The sequence below is a fragment of the Heterodontus francisci genome, chromosome 8 (genome assembly GCF_036365525.1).
Source record: "Heterodontus francisci isolate sHetFra1 chromosome 8, sHetFra1.hap1, whole genome shotgun sequence".
Classification (NCBI taxonomy): Eukaryota; Metazoa; Chordata; class Chondrichthyes; order Heterodontiformes; family Heterodontidae; genus Heterodontus; species Heterodontus francisci.
Window position 1 is genome coordinate 119,523,461 of NC_090378.1, and position 18,599 is coordinate 119,542,059.

Genomic DNA, 18,599 nt, shown 5'->3' on the forward strand with positions numbered 1-18,599 from the left:
GTGCGGGAGGTGGGACTGTGTGTCCATTACTATATATTATATATAACTGTGGAACGTGTAAATCAAGGAGGTGGGACTGTGTCTCCATTATTATATATTATATATAACTGTGGAACGTGTCAGTCGAGGAGGTGGGACTGTGCGTCCCTTATTATATATTATATATAACTGTGGAAAGTGTCAGTCGAGGAGGTGGGACTGTGTGTCCATTATTATATATTATATATAACTGTGGGATGTGTCAGTGCGGGAGGTGGGACTGTGTGTCCATTATTATATGTTATATATAACTGTGGGATGTGTCAGTACAGGAGGTGGGACTGTGTGTCCATTATTATATATTATATATAACTGTGGAACGTGTCAGTCGAGGAGGTGGGACTGTGCGTCCATTATTATATATTATATATAACTGTGGGATGTGTCAGTGCGGGAGGTGGGACTGTGTGTCCATTATTATGTATCATATATAAATGTGGGATGTGTCAGTGCAGGAGGTGGGACTGTGTGTCCATTATTATATATTATATATAACTGTCGGATGTGTCAGTGCGGGAGGTGGGACTGTGTGTCCATTATTATATATTCTAGATAACTGTCGGATGTGTCAGTACAGGAGGTGGGACTGTGTGTCCAATATTATGTCTTATATATAACTGTGGGATGTGTCAGTACAGGACGTGGGACTGTGAGCCCATTATTATATATTCTAGATAACAGTGGGATCTGTCAGGACAGGAGGTGGGGCTGTGTGTCCATTATTATATATTATATATAACTGTGGGATGCGTCAGTACAGGAGGTGGGACTGTGTGTCCATTATTATATATTATATATAACTGTGGGATGCGTCAGTACAGGAGGTGGGACTGTGTGTCCATTATTATATATTATATATAACTTTGGGATGTGTCAGTGCGGGAGGTGGGACTGTGTGTCCATTATTATATATTATATATAACTGTGGGATGTGTCAGTACAGGAGGTGGGACTGTGTGTTCATTATGATATATTATATATAACTGTGGGACGTGTCAGTGCAGGGCTTGGGACTGTGTATCCATTATTATATATTATATATAACTGTGGGATGTGTCAGTACAGGAGGTGGGACAGTGTGTCCATTATTATATATTATATATAACTGTGGGACGTGTCAGTGCAGGGGTTGGGACTGTGTATCCATTATTATGTATTATATATAACTGTGGGATGTGTCAGTACAGGAGGTGGGACTGTGTGTCCATTATTATATATTATATATAACTGTGGGACGTGTCAGTGCAGGGGTTGGGACTGTGTATCCATTATTATATATTATATATAACTGTGGGATGTGTCAGTACAGGAGGTGGGACTGTGTATCCATTATTATATATTAGATATAACTGTGGGACGTGTCAGTGCAGGGGTTGGGACTGTGTATCCATTATTATATATTATATATAACTGTGGGATGTGTCAGTACAGGAGGTGGGACTGTGTGTTCATTATTATATATTATATATAACTGTGGGCCGTGTCAGTACAGGAGCTGGGACTGTGTGTCCATTATTATATATTATATATAACTGTGGGACGTGTCAGTGCAGGGGTTGGGACTGTGTATCCATTATTATATATTATATATAACTGTGGGATGTGTCAGTACAGGAGGTGGGACTGTGTGTCCATTATTATATATTATATATAACTGTGGGACGTGTCAGTGCAGGGGTTGGGACTGTGTATCCATTATTATATATTATATATAACTGTGGGATGTGTCAGTACAGGAGGTGGGACTGTGTGTCCATTATTATATATTATATATAACTGTGGGACGTGTCAGTGCAGGGGTTGGGACTGTGTATCCATTATTATATATTATATATAACTGTGGGATGTGTCAGTGCGGGAGGTGGGACTGTGTGTCCATTATTATATATTATATATAACTGTGGGATGTGTCAGTACAGGAGGTGGGACTGTGTGTTCATTATGATATATTATATATAACTGTGGGACGTGTCAGTGCAGGGCTTGGGACTGTGTATCCATTATTATATATTATATATAACTGTGGGATGTGTCAGTACAGGAGGTGGGACTGTGTGTCCATTATTATATATTATATATAACTGTGGGATGTGTCAGTGCAGGGGTTGGGACTGTGTGTTCATTATTATATATTATATATAACTGTGGGACGTGTCAGTGCAGGGGTTGGGACTGTGTATCCATTATTATATATTATATATAACTGTGGGACGTGTCAGTGCAGGGGTTGGGACTGTGTGTTCATTATTATATATTATATATAACTGTGGGCCGTGTCAGTACAGGAGGTGGGAATGTGTGTCCATTATTATATATTATATATCACTGTGGGATGCGTCAGTCTCGGAGGTGGGACTGTGCGTCCATTATTATATATTATATATAACTGTGGGCCGTGTCAGTACAGGAGGTGGGAATGTGTGTCCATTATTATATATTATATATAACTGTGGGCCGTGTCAGTACAGGAGGTGGGACTGTCTGTCCATTATTATATATTATATATAACTGTGGGATGCGTCAGTATAGGAGGTGGGACTGTGCGTCCATTATTATATATTATATATAACTGTGGGATGTGTCAGTACAGGAGCTGGGACTGTGTGTCCATTATTATATATTATATATAACTGTGGGATGCGTCAGTATAGGAGGTGGGACTGTGCGTCCATTATTATATATTATATATAACTGTGGGCCGTGTCAGTACAGGAGCTGGGACTGTGTGTCCATTATTATATATTATATATAACTGTGGGATGCGTCAGTACAGGAGGTGGGACTGTGTGTTCATTATTATATATTATATATAACTGTGGGCCGTGTCAGTACAGGAGGTGGGACTGTGTGTCCATTATTATATATTATATATAACTGTGGGCCGTGTCAGTACAGGAGCTGGGACTGTGTGTCCATTATTATATATTATATATAACTGTGGGATGCGTCAGTACAGGAGGTGGGACTGTGTGTTCATTATTATATATTATATATAACTGTGGGCCGTGTCAGTACAGGAGCTGGGACTGTGTGTCCATTATTATATATTATATATAACTGTGGGCCGTGTCAGTACAGGAGCTGGGACTGTGTGTCCATTATTATATATTATATATAACTGTGGGATGCGTCAGTACAGGAGGTGGGACTGTGTGTTCATTATTATATATTATATATAACTGTGGGCCGTGTCAGTACAGGAGGTGGGACTGTGTATCCATTATTATATATTATATATAACTGTGGGCCGTGTCAGTGCTGGAGGTGGGACTGTGTGTCCATTATTATATATTATATATAACTGTGGGCCGTGTCAGTACAGGAGGTGGGACTGTGTGTCCATTATTATATATTGTATATAACTGTGGGCCGTGTCAGTACAGGAGGTGGGACTGTGTGTCCATTATTATATATTATATATAACTGTGGGCCGTGTCAGTACAGGAGGTGGGACTGTGTGTCCATTATTATATATTGTATATAACTGTGGGCCGTGTCAGTACAGGAGGTGGGACTGTGTATCCATTATTATATATTATATATAACTGTGGGATGTGTCAGTACAGGAGGTGGGACTGTGTGTCCATTATTATATATTATATATAACTGTGGGCCGTGTCAGTACAGGAGGTGGGACTGTGTGTCCATTATTATATATTATATATAACTGTGGGCCGTGTCAGTACAGGAGGTGGGACTGTGTGTCCATTATTATATATTATATATAACTGTGGGCCGTGTCAGTACAGGAGGTGGGACTGTGTGTCCATTATTATATATTATATATAACTGTGGGCCGTGTCAGTCCAGGAGGTGGGACTGTGTGTCCATTATTATATATTATATATAACTGTGGGCCGTGTCAGTACAGGAGGTGGGACTGTGTGTCCATTATTATATATTATATATAACTGTGGGATGCGTCAGTACAGGAGGTGGGACTGTGTGTCCATTATTATATATTATATATAACTGTGGGATGTGTCAGTACAGGAGGTGGGACTGTGTGTCCATTATTATATATTATATATAACTGTGGGCCGTGTCAGTGCTGGAGGTGGGACTGTGTGTCTATTATTATATATTATATATAACTGTGGGATGTGTCAGTACAGGAGGTGGGACTGTGAGTCCATTATTATATATTATATATAACTGTGGGACGTGTCAGTACAGGAGGTGGGACTGTGTGTCCATTATTATATATTATATATAACTGTGGGATGTGTCAGTGCAGGAGGTGGGACTGTGTGTCCATTATTATATATTATATATAACTGTGGGATGTGTCAGGACAGGAGGTGGGACTGTGTGTATTGAGGTTTTTGTAAGGCTCTGTCTCACTGTGGATAGACCAGCTTTTAGCTTGCTGACAGTAATAATCTGCGACATCCTCATTCTGTACATTACTGATTGTCAGAGTGAATTTGAGGTTCTGTTGACTGCCGGTGAATCGTTCGGATGTTCCTGTGTATCGAGTTGTTGCATAATAGATCAGGAGAGTGGGTTTCTGACCGTCTCGCTGCTGATACCAAGCTACATACTTGCTCACGGACTGGCTGGCCGTACAGGTGATCGTTGCGGTCTGTCCCAGTGTCACTGACAGTGCCGGTGGAGACTGGGTCATGATGATGGTGTCTCCACTGATACCTGAGGGGTAATAGAGAAACAGAGTGAAGTAAGAACTGTCACAGAAAGACCCTGTAAAATGAGATATTATTAGAGACAGTGACCGCTCCTCATGTTTCAGCATTTTCTCTCCAATCACAAGTCAGTAGAATTGGACTGAAACAAACAGCAGGAAAATATTAACCGTGGAAGGAGAGAGATTTGTACCTGCGACGCAGAATGCCAGAGGCCAGATCAGCTGGATGGGTGAAATCATGGTGCCTGCTCCTGTCTCTGTGCCTGGTTACTGATAAACTCTCCCTTCACTGGGCTCTGCTTTATAAAGCTGCAGCCTGTGAGAGTCTGACTGCCTGTTTCTCAGTATGTAAATGGTATCACCCAGAGAAAGGCACGTCAGCAACTCTCACTTCCTCTTCTCTCTTTCTGTTTCCCTCACTACCTCCCTCCTTCTATTTCTCACCCCCTCTCTCTCTGCCTCTTTATCTCCTATCTCAATCCCTTTCCCTCTTTTGCCCTCTCCCTCTCACTCACTGTCTCTCTCTCCCCCACCCTCCTGAAATCTTTCTCACTCCCCTTCCCTCATTCTCCTTGTCTCTCTCTCCATATCTCTTTCTCTCTTTTTCTGCTTCTCCCCATCCCTACCTCTCACTCTTTGTCTCTCTGCCTGCTCTCTGTCCGCTCTCTCTCCCTCATTCTCTGTCTGTATCTCTCTCTGTCTGTGTCTTTGTCTTTCTGCCTACTCATCTCTCTCTCCCTCACTCTTTGCCTGTCTCCCCATCTTGTTCTTCCAATCTCACTCTCCCTATTTTGCTCTCTCCTCCTCTCCCTGTCTCCCTGTCTCTGTCTCTCTCCCTCCCCATCTCTCTATCTCTCTGTCTTTGTTCCTCTGCCTACTCATCTCTCTCCCACCCTCCATTGTTCTGTAATTCTGTAACTGATCTCTAAAACAGGAGTTATTACTGGAGACTGGAACACTTTGAGGCCTGGTGCAGCAGTTAAATGTCTCCCCCTCTATCTCTCTCTGTCTCACAGCCTCCACCTCACTCTCTCTTTCCCACAGTCTCCCAGGTGGAGCACAGTTAAATGAAGGGTAAAACTCCCTCTGCTCTGCCCCACCAATGGATGTTAACCCTTGACACCAGAAACATGCCTTCTCCTGGAGTAAGGCCCCATTACCCACAGTGACCATGCTTTGGCCTCTCTCAGTAAGACTGGCAGATTATTGTTAAATTTAGGGCAGTTCTGTGCTGTTGGTCTATTCTCAATGGGACTGGTTTGGACAGAAAGCTCATTTCATGAAGGCCCAGCAGAGAGAGGAGATCCTCACCCCATCAGTGTGAGCTGGAGGGACAGGACAGAGTCTGACCCACTGCCCCATCCTGTCAGCTCATAACATGTTCAAATCCCTTCCCGTCTCCATCCCCTTCCATGGTCAGGCTCCAGGTCATTGGAGTTTTACTGGGATGAGGGGCGGACAATCAAACATTTACAACATGAAGGAGCTGTCCTCCACATCAACCATAGTGTCCATGTTCCATTGGTCCTCCAATAGGGACCAGTAAACATGGGCCTCCTTCCCACTGGACCTCCAATAGGGACCAGTAAACATGGGCCTCCATCCCACTGGGCATCCAATAGGGACCAGTAAACATGGGCCTCCTTCCCACTGGGCATCCAATAGGGACCAGTAAACATGGGCCTCCTTCCCACTGGGCATCCAATAGGGACCAGTAAACATGGGCCTCCTTCCCACTGGGCATCCAATAGGGACCAGTAAACATGGGCCTCCTTCCTACTGGGCATCCAATAGGGACCAGCAAACATGGGCCTCCTTCCTACTGGGCATCCAATAGGGACCAGTAAACATGGGCCTCCATCCCACTGGGCATCCAATAGGGACCAGCAAACATGGGCCTCCTTCCTACTGGGCATCCAATAGGGACCAGCAAACATGGGCCTCCTTCCTACTGGGCATCCAATAGGGACCAGCAAACATGGGCCTCTGTTTTCCTCCATGGCCTCACTCCTCCCTACCTTTGCCTCCTGCTGCAGACTCACATTCCCTCTCTCACTCTTCCATATTCTGACACTGCTTTCCTGCCCATCGCTGCTTCCTTCATCCCACCATTGACAGCAGGGTCTTCAGATGCCTCGGCCCTGCTCTCTGAACTCCCGCCATTAATCCCTCTCCCTCTCCAGGTCTCTCTCTGCTCCATCAAACTCTATCCTTTCACCCAAGCCTTTGATCACTCTTCCTAAAGACCCCTCACCACCTCCTCCGTTCCTCATACTGCAGCTCTGTGAAGCATCTTGTGACGTTTTGTATATTATAGGCGCTATATAAATTCAAGTTGGGTGTGGATTTCGGGTGGGGACAGAATTGGATACAGTGGTGATGGTCCCTGTAGTCAAATATCCTGTTGACAGGGTCCAGGCTTATAGACACAGAATGGGGAAGTGGGTGAGGTAGGAATGTGCTGTCGGGGCCCATGGAACTGTCACCCCAGCATGAAGTGTCGCTCAGGAGGGGAGAGGGAATGTTCGGAGTCCTGAGCTCCATTTCCCACACCAGGCATTTTGTCTTCCAATGAATGAATGAGATGCCAATTTCGAGCCCAGGTTAGGGACAGTCTCGTACTGTGGGCCCAGGTCTCGATAAGGGAATTGGAGATATACCTGAAAAGGAAAGATTTTCTGGGTTATAGGGCTAGAGAGGGGCAGTGGGACTAATTGGGTAGCTCACAGGCACGATGGGCTGAATGGCCTCCTTCTGTGCTGTAAAATTCTAGATAGTGTGTGCGGTTCACAGTTTTCTCCCGTGTCATTAACAAACGTCCAGCTGCTCCAAGCTCCTTCTTTCACTTCCTCTGTTGGTTAAGTTTCAATCTTCCGAACTGACAGTCTTTGCAGTTATTTTTTACATTGGGGATTTCTGCTGTGGTCTGAGTCTCTAATAATAACCGTCCAATCAGTGAAAATAACAGCAGCTGAGAGCAGTCAGCACTGAGGACCCAGTCTCACTGGGAAACACATTGGGAAGATCAAAGCTGATTGTTTAGTGAATTCTCTGAATACTCTTGACTCCCCCACCAGAGGAAACAGTTTCTCTTGATCTCTCTGAATCATTTTAATCCTTTATTCATCTTAAATACCTCAATGAGATCACCCCTAAATTCTCTGAACTCAAGGGAATACAAGCCTAGTCTATACAATCTGTCCTGATAATTTAACCCTTTCAGTCCCGGTATCATTCTGGTGAATCTGTGCTGCACCCCCTCCAAGGCCAATCTCTCCTTCCTGAGGTGCGGGGCCCAGAACTGAACACAGTTACTCCAGATGCAGTTAAACCAGAGCTTTATTCAACTGGAGTAAAACCCCTTTGTATTCCAGTCCCCTTGATAGAAAGACCAACATTCCATTAGCCTTATTCAATATGTTTTGTACCTGTCACTAGATTTTAGTACTTTCTGTACTTGGACCCTTAAATCTCTCTGTTCCTCCACAGTTCTCAGCTTCTCACCATTTAGAAATTACTCTGATTTATCTTTCTCAGGTCCAAACTGGATGACCTCACACTGTCCACATTGAACTCCATCTGCCATTGTCTTCGGTCCCCATCACAAACTCCATTCCCGAGCCACTGATTCCATCCCTCTCCCAGGGACTGTCTGAGACTGAACCAGGCAGTTCACAGCCATGGCATTGTAGTTGATGCTGAGATGTGTTACTGACCACATAAACCACATCATCACTAAAACCACCTATTTCCACATTGCTAACATTACCAGTTTCTACCACACCTCAGCTCATCCACTGCTGAAACCCTCATCCATGCATTTATTACCTCTAGACTTGAGTATTCCAATGCTCTCCTGACAGGTCTCACACATTCTACCCACTGTAAACTTGATCTCATCTAAAACTCTGCTGCCTGCGTTCGAACTCGCAGAAAGTCCTGTCCTGTTCCCCCATCACCTCGATGCTCATTGGACAACATTGTCTCCTGGTTCGGCAATGGCTCAGTTTTAAAATTCTCATCCTTGTTATCAAATCCCTCCCTATCTCTGGAACCTCCTCCAAGCTGCTGAACTTAGTGTCATCAGCAATCTTGGATAGATGTCTCTATTCCTTCATCCAAGTCATTGATCAATATCGTGAAAAGTTGAGGCTCCAGCACAGATCCCTGGGGACACCACTATTCACAGCTTGCTAACTGGAGTAAATACACATTATCCCTACTCTCTGTCTCCTACCTCCTAACCAATTCCTTACCCATGTCAAAACATTTCCTCACATTCCATATGCTTCCATTTTGCGAACAGTCTCTTGTGTGGAACCTTCTCAAATGCCTTCTGGAAATCCATATAAATAACATCCATAGACATTCCCTTATCGACCACATTAGTGACCGCTTCAAAAAATACAACTCGGTTAGTTAAACATGTTTCACCCTTTTTAAATCCGTGCTGACTCTCTCTGATCAGTTTATATTTGTCAGTCATTCTGTCCCTAATAACAGATTCAAATAACTTCCCCAAAACAGATGTTAAACTGAGATGTTAGTCGTGAATTACTCAAGCAAACAGCCGTCAGAGAGACGAGGGCTGAACGGCCTCCTCCTGTGCTGCAGAATTATACTGCTTTTTGGCTGAAACATGTGGATTGGAACAGGAGGTGTGCTGGAGTTTAAACAATGAGTTAAATATGGAGGTAGTGTCATTAGTGGGTAATGCACAGTCTACATTGTGTCCAGGACCCTCTCTAAAAGATGTCTTTCTCTTTTTCCTTTTTCAGGTCCAGGGCTGTAATTAAGGAGCTGAAAGAATATTTAGTGAAGAAGTTTCCGGACTGTGCGGTGTGTGTGAAGGTGTTCGGCAGTGACTGATGATTACAGCTCCTTGTTCAGTCTGCTCCGCCCTCACCACTGATCAAGCCATGTAACCTCCTGTCACACTGAGTGAAATTACAATCGATATCATAGTGTCAGTCACAGAAAACAACAGCATCACAGTCTGAGTCACTGGGACAGACATCACTGCCTCACATCAAAGAACAGACCCCTTATCCCCTCTCACCATGTTCATAAACCATACAGTAGAGAAAATATACTGACAAACACCACCTTATATTAAACACTCACATCCATAGAACACCTTCAGAGGTAGAGGATGGGACAGAGATTGAGAGAGATAGATAGAAAGAGAGAGTGAGATGGAGAGAGAGAGAGATAGACTCTGTGTCAGCTCCTGTACATGTTTTTTCTTATTCATTCATGGGATGTGGGCATCACTGGCTAGGCCAGCATTTATTGTCCATCCCTAATTGCCCTTGAGAAGGTGATGGTGAGCTGCCTTCTTGAACCGCTGCAGTCCATTTGGGGTAGGTATACCCACAGTGCTGTTAAGAAGGGAGTTCCAGGATTTTGACCCAACGACAGTGAAGAAATGGGAATATAGTTCCAAGTCAGGATGGTGTGTGACTTGGAGGGGAACTTGCAGGTGGTCGTGTTCCCATGCATCTGCTGCCCTTGTCCATCTAGGTGGTAGATGTCACAGGTTTGGAAGGTGTTGCCTAAGGAGGCTTGGTGTCTTACTGCAGTGCATCTTGTAGATGGTACACACTGCTGCCATTGTAGGTCTCTTGTGGAGGGAGTGAATGTTTGTGGATGGGGTGCCAATCAAGCAGGCTGCTTTGTCCTGGATGGTATCGAGCTTCTTGAGTGTTGTTGGAGCTGTACCCATCCAGGCAAGTGGAGAGTATTCCATCACACTCCTGACTTGTGCCTTGTAGATGGTGGACAGGCTTTGGGGAGTCAGGAGGTGAGTTACCCGCCACAGGATTCCTAGCCTCTGACCTGCTCTTGTAGCCACGGTATTTATATGGCTACTTCAGTTCAGTTTCTGGTCAATGGTAACCCCCAGGATATTGATTGTGGAGCATTCCGCGATTGTAATGCCATTGAATGTCAAGGGAAAATATTTAGATTCTTACTTGTTGGAGATGGTCAGTGCCTGGCACTTGTGTGGCGCGAATGTTACTTGCCACTTATTAGCCCAAGCCTGGATATTGTCCAGGTCTTGCTGCATTTCTACACGGACTGCTTCAGTATCTGAGGAGTCACAAATGGTGCTGAACATTGTGCAATCATCAGCGAACATCCCCACTTCTGACCTTATAATTGAAGGAAGCTCATTGATGAAGCAGCTGAAGATGGTTGGGCCCAGGACACTACCCTACAGAACTCCTGCAGTGTTGTCCTGGAGCTCAGATGATTGATCTCCAACAACCACAACCATCTTCCTTTGTGCTAGGTATGACTCCAGCCAGTGGAGGGTTTCCCCCTGATTCCCATTGACCTCAGTTTTGCTCGGGCTCTTTGATGCCATACTCTGTCAAATGCTGCCTTGATGTCAAGGGCGGTCACTCTCACCTCACCTCTTGAGTTCAGCTCTTTTGTCCATGTTTGAACCAAGGCTGTAATGAGGTCAGGAGCTGAGTGGCCCTAGCGGAACCCAAACTGAGCGTCACTGAGCCGGTTATTGCTAAGCAGGTGCCGCTTGATGGCACTGTTGATGACACCTTCCATCACTTTACCGATGATTGCGAGTCGGCTGATGGGGCGGTAATTGGCCGGGTTGGATTTGTCCAGCTTTTTGTGTATAGGATATACCTGGGCAATTTTCCACATTGCAGGGTAGATGCCAGTGTTGTACCTGAACTGGAACAGCTTGGCTATGGGCGCAACAAGTTCTGGAGCACAGGCCTTCAGTATTGTTGTTGGAATGTTATCAGGGCCCATAGCTTTTGCAGTATCCAGTGCCTTCAGTTGTATCTTGATATCACGCGGAGTGAATCGCATTGGCTGCAGTCTGGCATCTGTGATGTTGGGGACTTCAGGAGGAGGCTGAGATGGATCATCTACTCAGGACTTTTGGCTGAAGATTGTTGCAAATGGTTCAGCCTTATCTTTTGCACTGATGTGCTGGGCTCCCCCATCATTGAGGTTGGGGATATTTGTGGAGCCTCCTCTTCCAGTTAGTTGTTTAATTGTCCACCACCATTCACGACTGGATGTGGCAGGACTGCAGAGCTTAGATCTGATCCGTTGGTTATGGGATTGCTTAGCTCTGTCTATCGCATGCTGCTTACGCAGTTTGGCAGGCAAGTAGTCCTGTGTTGTAGCTCCACCGGGTTGGCACCTCATTTTGAGGTATGCCTGGTGCTTCTCCTGGCATGCCCTCCTGCACTCTTCATTGAACCAGGGTTGATCCCCCGGCTTGATGGTAATGATAGAGTGGGGGATATGCCAGGCCATGAGGTTACAGATTGTGATTGAGTACAATTCTGCTGCTGCTGATGGCCCATAGTGCCTCATGGATGCCCAGTTTTGAGTTGCTAGATCTGTTCAAAATTTATCCCATTTAGCACGGTGCTAGTGCTACACAACATTATGGAGGGTATCTTCAATACGAAGACGGGACTTCGTCTCCACATTGATTGTGCGGTGGTCACTCCGACCAATACTGTCATGGACAGAAGCATCTGTGGCAGGCAGCTTGGTGAGGATGAGGTCAAGTATGTTTTACCCTATTATTGGTTCACTCACCACCTACTGCAGACAGTCTTGCAGCTATGTCATTTAGGACTTGGCCAGCTCAGTCAGTAGTGGTGCTACCGAGCTACTCTTGGTGATGGACATTGAAGACTCCCACCCAGAGTATATTCTGTGCCCTTGCCAGCTTCAGTGTTTCCTCCAAGTGCTGTTCAACATGGAGGAGTACTGCTTCATCAGCTGAGGGGGGCAGTAGGTGTTAATCAGCAGGAGGTTTCTTTGCCCATGTTTAACCTGATGCCATGAGACTTCATGGGGTCTGGAGTCACAGTTGAGGACACCCTCCCAACTGTATACCACTGTGCTGTCCCCTCTGCTGGTTCTGTCCTGCCGGTGGGACAGGACATAGGCGGGGATGGGGATGGTGATGGCAGTATCTGGGGCATTGTCTGCAAGGTATGATTACGTGAGTATATCTATGTCAGGCTGTTGCTTGACTAGTCTGTGGGACAGCTCTCCCAATTTTGGCACAATCCCTAGGTGTTAGGAAGGAGGGCTTTGCAGGGTTGACAGGACTGGATTTTTCGTTGTCATTTCTGGTGCCCAGGTCAATGATGTGTGGTCCGTCCAGTTTCATTCCTTATTGACTTTGTAGCAACTAGATACAACTGAGTGGCTTGCTAGGCCATCTCAGAAGGCATTAAGTATAAAACGCATTGGGACTGGAATCACATATAGGCCAGACCAAGTATGGATGGCAGATTTCCTTCCCTAAAGGGAATTAGAGAACCAGATGGGCTTTGACAACAATCGGCAATGGTTTCATAGCCATCATTAATTCCAGATTTATTAACTGAATGCAAGTTTCACCTTCTGCACTGATGGGATTTGAACCCATCTCCCCAGAGTAATACCCTGGGTCGCTCGTCCAGTGACAGTACCACTACACCACCACCTCCCCACATGTAAGAGTGAAGAAGTCTTATTGCAGTTCGATCGGACCTTGCTGAGACCACACCTGGTGAACTGTGGACAGTTTTGGTCTCTTTACCTAAGGCAGGATATACTGGCCTTGGAAGGAGTGCAGCAAAGATTCACCAGACTGATTCCTGGGATGAGGGGATTGTCCTATGAGGAGAGATTGAGTAGACTGGGACATTATTCCCTGAAATGTAGAAGAATGAGAGGTGATCTGATTGAAAGATATACAATTTGTAATGTGATTGACAGGGTAGATACTGGGAGGATGTTTTCGCCTGGCTGGGGAATCTAGAACTAGGGGTCCCAGTCTCAGAATAAGGGGTCGGCCATTTCGGACTGAGATAAGGAGAAATTTCTTCACTCAAGATGTTGTGAATCTTTGGAATCTTTGGAATTCTGTATCCCAGAGAGCTGTGGATGCTCAGTCCTTGAGTATATTGAAGACAGGGGTCCATACATTTTTGGTTACAACAGAAATTAAGGAATAGGGGATAGTACGGGAAGGTGGAATTGAGTGAGAAGACCAGCCATGATCATATTGAATGGTGGAGTAGATTCAAAGGGCCGAATGGCCTCCCCTGCTCCTATTTCTGGTGTGATTATAATTGTGTCAGTGTGTGTTAATAATAAATGGGTTTCCTCTGTTTTAACTGGTCATTATTTAATGATTGAGCTGTTACCCAGGATAAGCTGCAGAAGGTCCAGTTTCTAACCAGAAACTCACCACTCGGGCTCTTGGTCAACATGAACTGGTTACTGTCCCGCCCTCCCTGACTAGTCTCTGAGTTACTGTATTTAAAATGTACATTTTCCTTTAATCCATCCACTGCAGTCTCCAGCCAGGGCTCCATTCATCCAGTGCAGTCTCCAGCCAGGGCTCCGTTCATCCAGTGCAGTCTCCAGGCCAGGGCTCCATTCATCCAGTGCAGTCTCCAGCCAAGGCTCCATTCATCCAGTGCAGTCTCCAGCCAGGGTTCCATTCATCCAGTGCAGTCTCCAGCCAAGGCTCCATTCATCCACTGCAGTCTGCAGCCAGGGCTCCATTCAACCACTGCAGTCTCCAGCCAGGGCTCCATTCATCCAGTGCCGTCTCCAGCCAGGGCTCCATTCATCCAGTGCAGTCTCTAGCCAGGGCTCCATTCATCCAGTGCAGTCTCCAGCCAGGGTTCCATTCATCCAGTGCAGTCTCCAGCCAAGGCTCCATTCATCCACTGCAGTCTGCAGCCAGGGCTCCATTCATCCACTGCAGTCTCCAGCCAGGGCTCCATTCATCCAGTGCCGTCTCCAGCCAGGGCTCCATTCATCCAGTGCAGTCTCTAGCCAGGGCTCCATTCATCCAGTGCAGTCTCCAGCCAGGGCTCCATTCATCCAGTGCAGTCTCCAGCCAGGGCTCCATTCATCCAGTGCAGGCTCCAGCCAGGGCTCCGTCCATCCAGTGCCGTCTCCAGCCAAGGCTCCATTCATCCATCACATCAGTAAAACGTACAAGGTGAAAACCATCGAACTGTAATAGTGGAGACTGTCGTCAGGATGGGGGAGCAGGGAGCTGCATGGATTGGTGGAGGGACATCCTCTTTCCTCTCAGATACACACCTCCCTGAGCTCCATCCCTCCCTCCATCCAAGCTCCATCCCTCCCTCTATCTGATCTCCATCCCTCCATCTATCTGAGCTCCATCCCTCCCTCTATCTGAGCTCCATCCCTCCCTCTGTCTGAGCTCCATCCCTCACTCTATCTGAGCTTCATCCCTCCCTGTGTCCGAGCTCCATCCCTCCCTCTGTCTGAGCTCCATCCCTCCCTCTATCTGAGCTCCATCCCTCCCTCCATCCGAGCTCCATCCCTCCCTCTATCTGATCTCCATCCCTCCATCTATCTGAGCTCCATCCCTCCCTCTATCTGAGCTCCATCCCTCCCTCTGTCTGAGCTCCATCCCTCCCTCTGTCTGAGCTCCATCCCTCCCTCTATCTGAGCTTCATCCCTCCCTGTGTCTGAGCTCCATCCCTCCCTCTGTCTGAGCTCCACCCCTCCCTCTATCTGATCTCCATCTCTCCATCTATCTGAGCTCCATCCCTCCCTCTATCTGAGCTCCATCCCTCCCTCTGTCTGAGCTCCATCCCTCCCTCTGTCTGAGCTCCATCCCTCCCTCTATCTGAGCTTCATCCCTCCCTGTGTCTGAGCTCCATCCCTCCCTCTGTCTGAGCTCCATCCCTCCCTCTATTTGAGCTGCTGGGAGTCAGACCTGAGTTTGTTACATTTAATACCATTCAGAATAATGTCTGCATATTTTAAGTGTAAGTTTGATGAAATAAATTTGAACAGCACCAAAAACATTACAAATGGCTACTACATTTGGCAAAGTAGAAACCACAGCATTGTGTCAATGAGCATAGAACTAATGAAAGGGAGAATAAAAACTTTATGAATATGATTATCAGAAATGTGTCATTATTATATTTAAAAAGGTCTCCTTGTCAGTAAAGATATATCCTGTTGAGTAATATATGCAGACAGGCTGTGCTAAAGTTGGACAATGTTGAGATGTTGATTTCATGTTTTAACAATAAGCAGAATTAAGTTAACAAGATGTGAACAAGATGAGCAGAAATTGTTTACAGATGCTGATGACAGCCTCTGTGTTCCTCAGAGGGTCCCAGTTGTGTTGTTCACAAACCATGTTTTGCAGCCAGGCTGCTCTTCTTAAAGGCAGGCTGTCCCTTTTAAAGGAAATCTGAACTGAATAATATTGCTGCAGTTTAAATGATGCCAAACAGAATGCCAGGGGAGGGAGGGGCTTCAAGGATGACAGAGGCATGAACAGTGGAGGTGGGTAGGAGCAGAGATACCATGGTTCTTCAGGGGGTGGGGGTTGCGGTTAGGATGCATTGGTGGGTGTGTGAGGGTGAGGTGGAGTATTTGACTGTCAGGAGTGAATCCTGAGTGCTCGGGATTGTTACTGGGTGAGTGATGGGGGTGTGGTACAATGAGCAGGAGGAGAGGTTGGTGCTGTGCTTGGTGGGAGATGTCCTGTGAAGATACATTCACTGACCTTGACCACCCTGTGAGGTCACTGAACTTCTCGCGACACTGCTGTCAGGTCCTCAGGTCCAGACTCCAGGAATTGACCTCCCTGGTCATCGCTCCCATTCTCTTCTGAGAGTTTTGCTTTGAGGGCCTCCTGGCTTCTTGTGCAAACATTGATTCTCTCCTCCTTTGTACCTCCTCTATTAATGTCTCCAGTGTCACATCGGGAAACTTGGGAGCCCTCTCTCTGCTCTCCAGCCTGTGTTTTCAGGTACATCACACTTCACAGTCCAGTCTGTGTACTCAAGTAGATCACACTTCACAGTCCAGTCTGTGTACTCAGATACATCACACTTCACAATCCAGTCTGTTTACTCAAGTAGATCACACTTCACAGTCCAGTCTGTGTACTCAGATACATCACACTTCACAATCCAGTCTGTGTACTCAGGAACATCACACTTCACAATCCAGTCTGTGTACTCAGATACATCACACTTCACAATCCAGTCTGTGTACTCAGATACATCACACTTCACAATCCAGTCTGTGTACTCAGGAACATCACACTTCACAATCCAGTCTGTGTACTCAGATACATCACACTTCACAATCCAGTCTGTGTACTCAAGTAGATCACACTTCACAATCCAGTCTGTGTACTCAAGTAGATCACACTTCACAGTCCAGTCTGTGTACTCAAGTAGATCACACTTCACAGTCCAGTCTGTGTACTCAGATACATCACACTTCACAATCCAGTCTGTTTACTCAAGTAGATCACACTTCACAGTCCAGTCTGTGTACTCAGATACATCACACTTCACAATCCAGTCTGTGTACTCAGGAACATCACACTTCACAATCCAGTCTGTGTACTCAGATACATCACACTTCACAATCCAGTCTGTGTACTCAGATACATCACACTTCACAATCCAGTCTGTGTACTCAGGAACATCACACTTCACAATCCAGTCTGTGTACTCAGATACATCACACTTCACAATCCAGTCTGTGTACTCAAGTAGATCACACTTCACAATCCAGTCTGTGTACTCAGGTACATCACACTTCACAATCCAGTCTGTGTACTCAGATACATCACACTTCACAATCCAGTCTGTGTACTCAGATACATCACACTTCACAATCCAGTCTGTGTACTCAGGAACATCACACTTCACAATCCAGTCTGTGTACTCAGATACATCACACTTCACAATCCAGTCTGTGTACTCAAGTAGATCACACTTCACAGTCCAGTCTGTGTACTCAGGTACATCACACTTCACAATCCAGTCTGTGTACTCAAGTAGATCACACTTCACAATCCAGTCTGTGTACTCAGGTACATCACACTTCACAATCCAGTCTGTGTACTCAGATACATCACACTTCACAATCCAGTCTGTGTACTCAGATACATCACACTTCACAATCCAGTCTGTGTACTCAACTAGATCACACTTCACAATCCAGTCTGTGTACTCAGGTACATCACACTTCACAATCCAGTCTGTGTACTCAGATACATCACACTTCACAATCCAGTCTGTGTACTCAGGAACATCACACTTCACAATCCAATCTGTGTACTCAGGTACATCACACTTCACAATCCAGTCTGTGTACTCAGGTACATCACACTTCACAATCCAAACTGTGTCCTCAAGTAGATCACACTTCACAATCCAGTCTGTGTACTCAGGTACATCACACTTCACAGTCCAGTCTGTGTACTCAGGTACATCACACTTCACAATCCAGTCTGTGTACTCAGGTACATCACACTTCACAATCCAATCTATGTACTCAGGAACATCACAATTCACAATCCGGTCTGCATACTCAGGAACATCACACTTCACCATCCAGTCTGTGTACTCAGGTACATCACACTTCACAATCCAGTCTGTGTTCTCAGGAACATCACACTTCACAATCCAGTCTGTGTACTCAGGTACATCACACTTCACAGTCCAGTCTGTGTACTCAGGTACATCACACTTCACAGTCCAGTCTGTGTACTCAGGTACATCACACTTCACAATCCAGTCTGTGTACTCAGGTACATCACACTTCACAGTCCAGTCTGTGTACTCAGGTACATCACACTTCACAGTCCAGTCTGTGTACTCAGGTACATCACACTTCACAGTCCAGTCTGTGTACTCAGGTCCATCACACTTCACAGTCCAGTCTGTGTACTCAGGTACATCACACTTCACAGTTGAGTCTGTGTACTCAGGTACATCACACTTCACAATCCAGTCTGTGTACTCAGGTACATCACACTTCACAGTCCAGTCTGTGTACTCAGGTACATCACACTTCACAATCCAGTCTGTGTACTCAGGTACTTTTTTTTTTTATT

At 45.8% G+C, this 18,599-nt stretch overlaps 1 long non-coding RNA gene and 1 gene segment (V, D, J or C); one reads left to right on the forward strand and one right to left on the reverse strand.

Annotated features, from left to right (window-relative positions):
• Positions 1-4,986, reverse strand: part of LOC137373108 (Ig kappa chain V region Mem5-like) — a 60,748-nt gene extending 55,762 nt beyond the window's left edge. The window contains 2 exon segments of the V gene segment in view: positions 4,384-4,689; positions 4,876-4,986. Of these exon segments, the coding sequence occupies positions 4,384-4,689; positions 4,876-4,924 (355 nt within the window).
• Positions 1-9,523, forward strand: part of LOC137373109 (uncharacterized) — a 57,306-nt gene extending 47,783 nt beyond the window's left edge. The window contains exon 2 of the long non-coding RNA XR_010975585.1: positions 9,463-9,523. This is a non-coding gene — a long non-coding RNA (uncharacterized lncRNA). The remainder of the gene's footprint in view (positions 1-9,462) is intronic.
• The last annotated feature ends 9,076 nt before the right edge of the window (positions 9,524-18,599 follow it).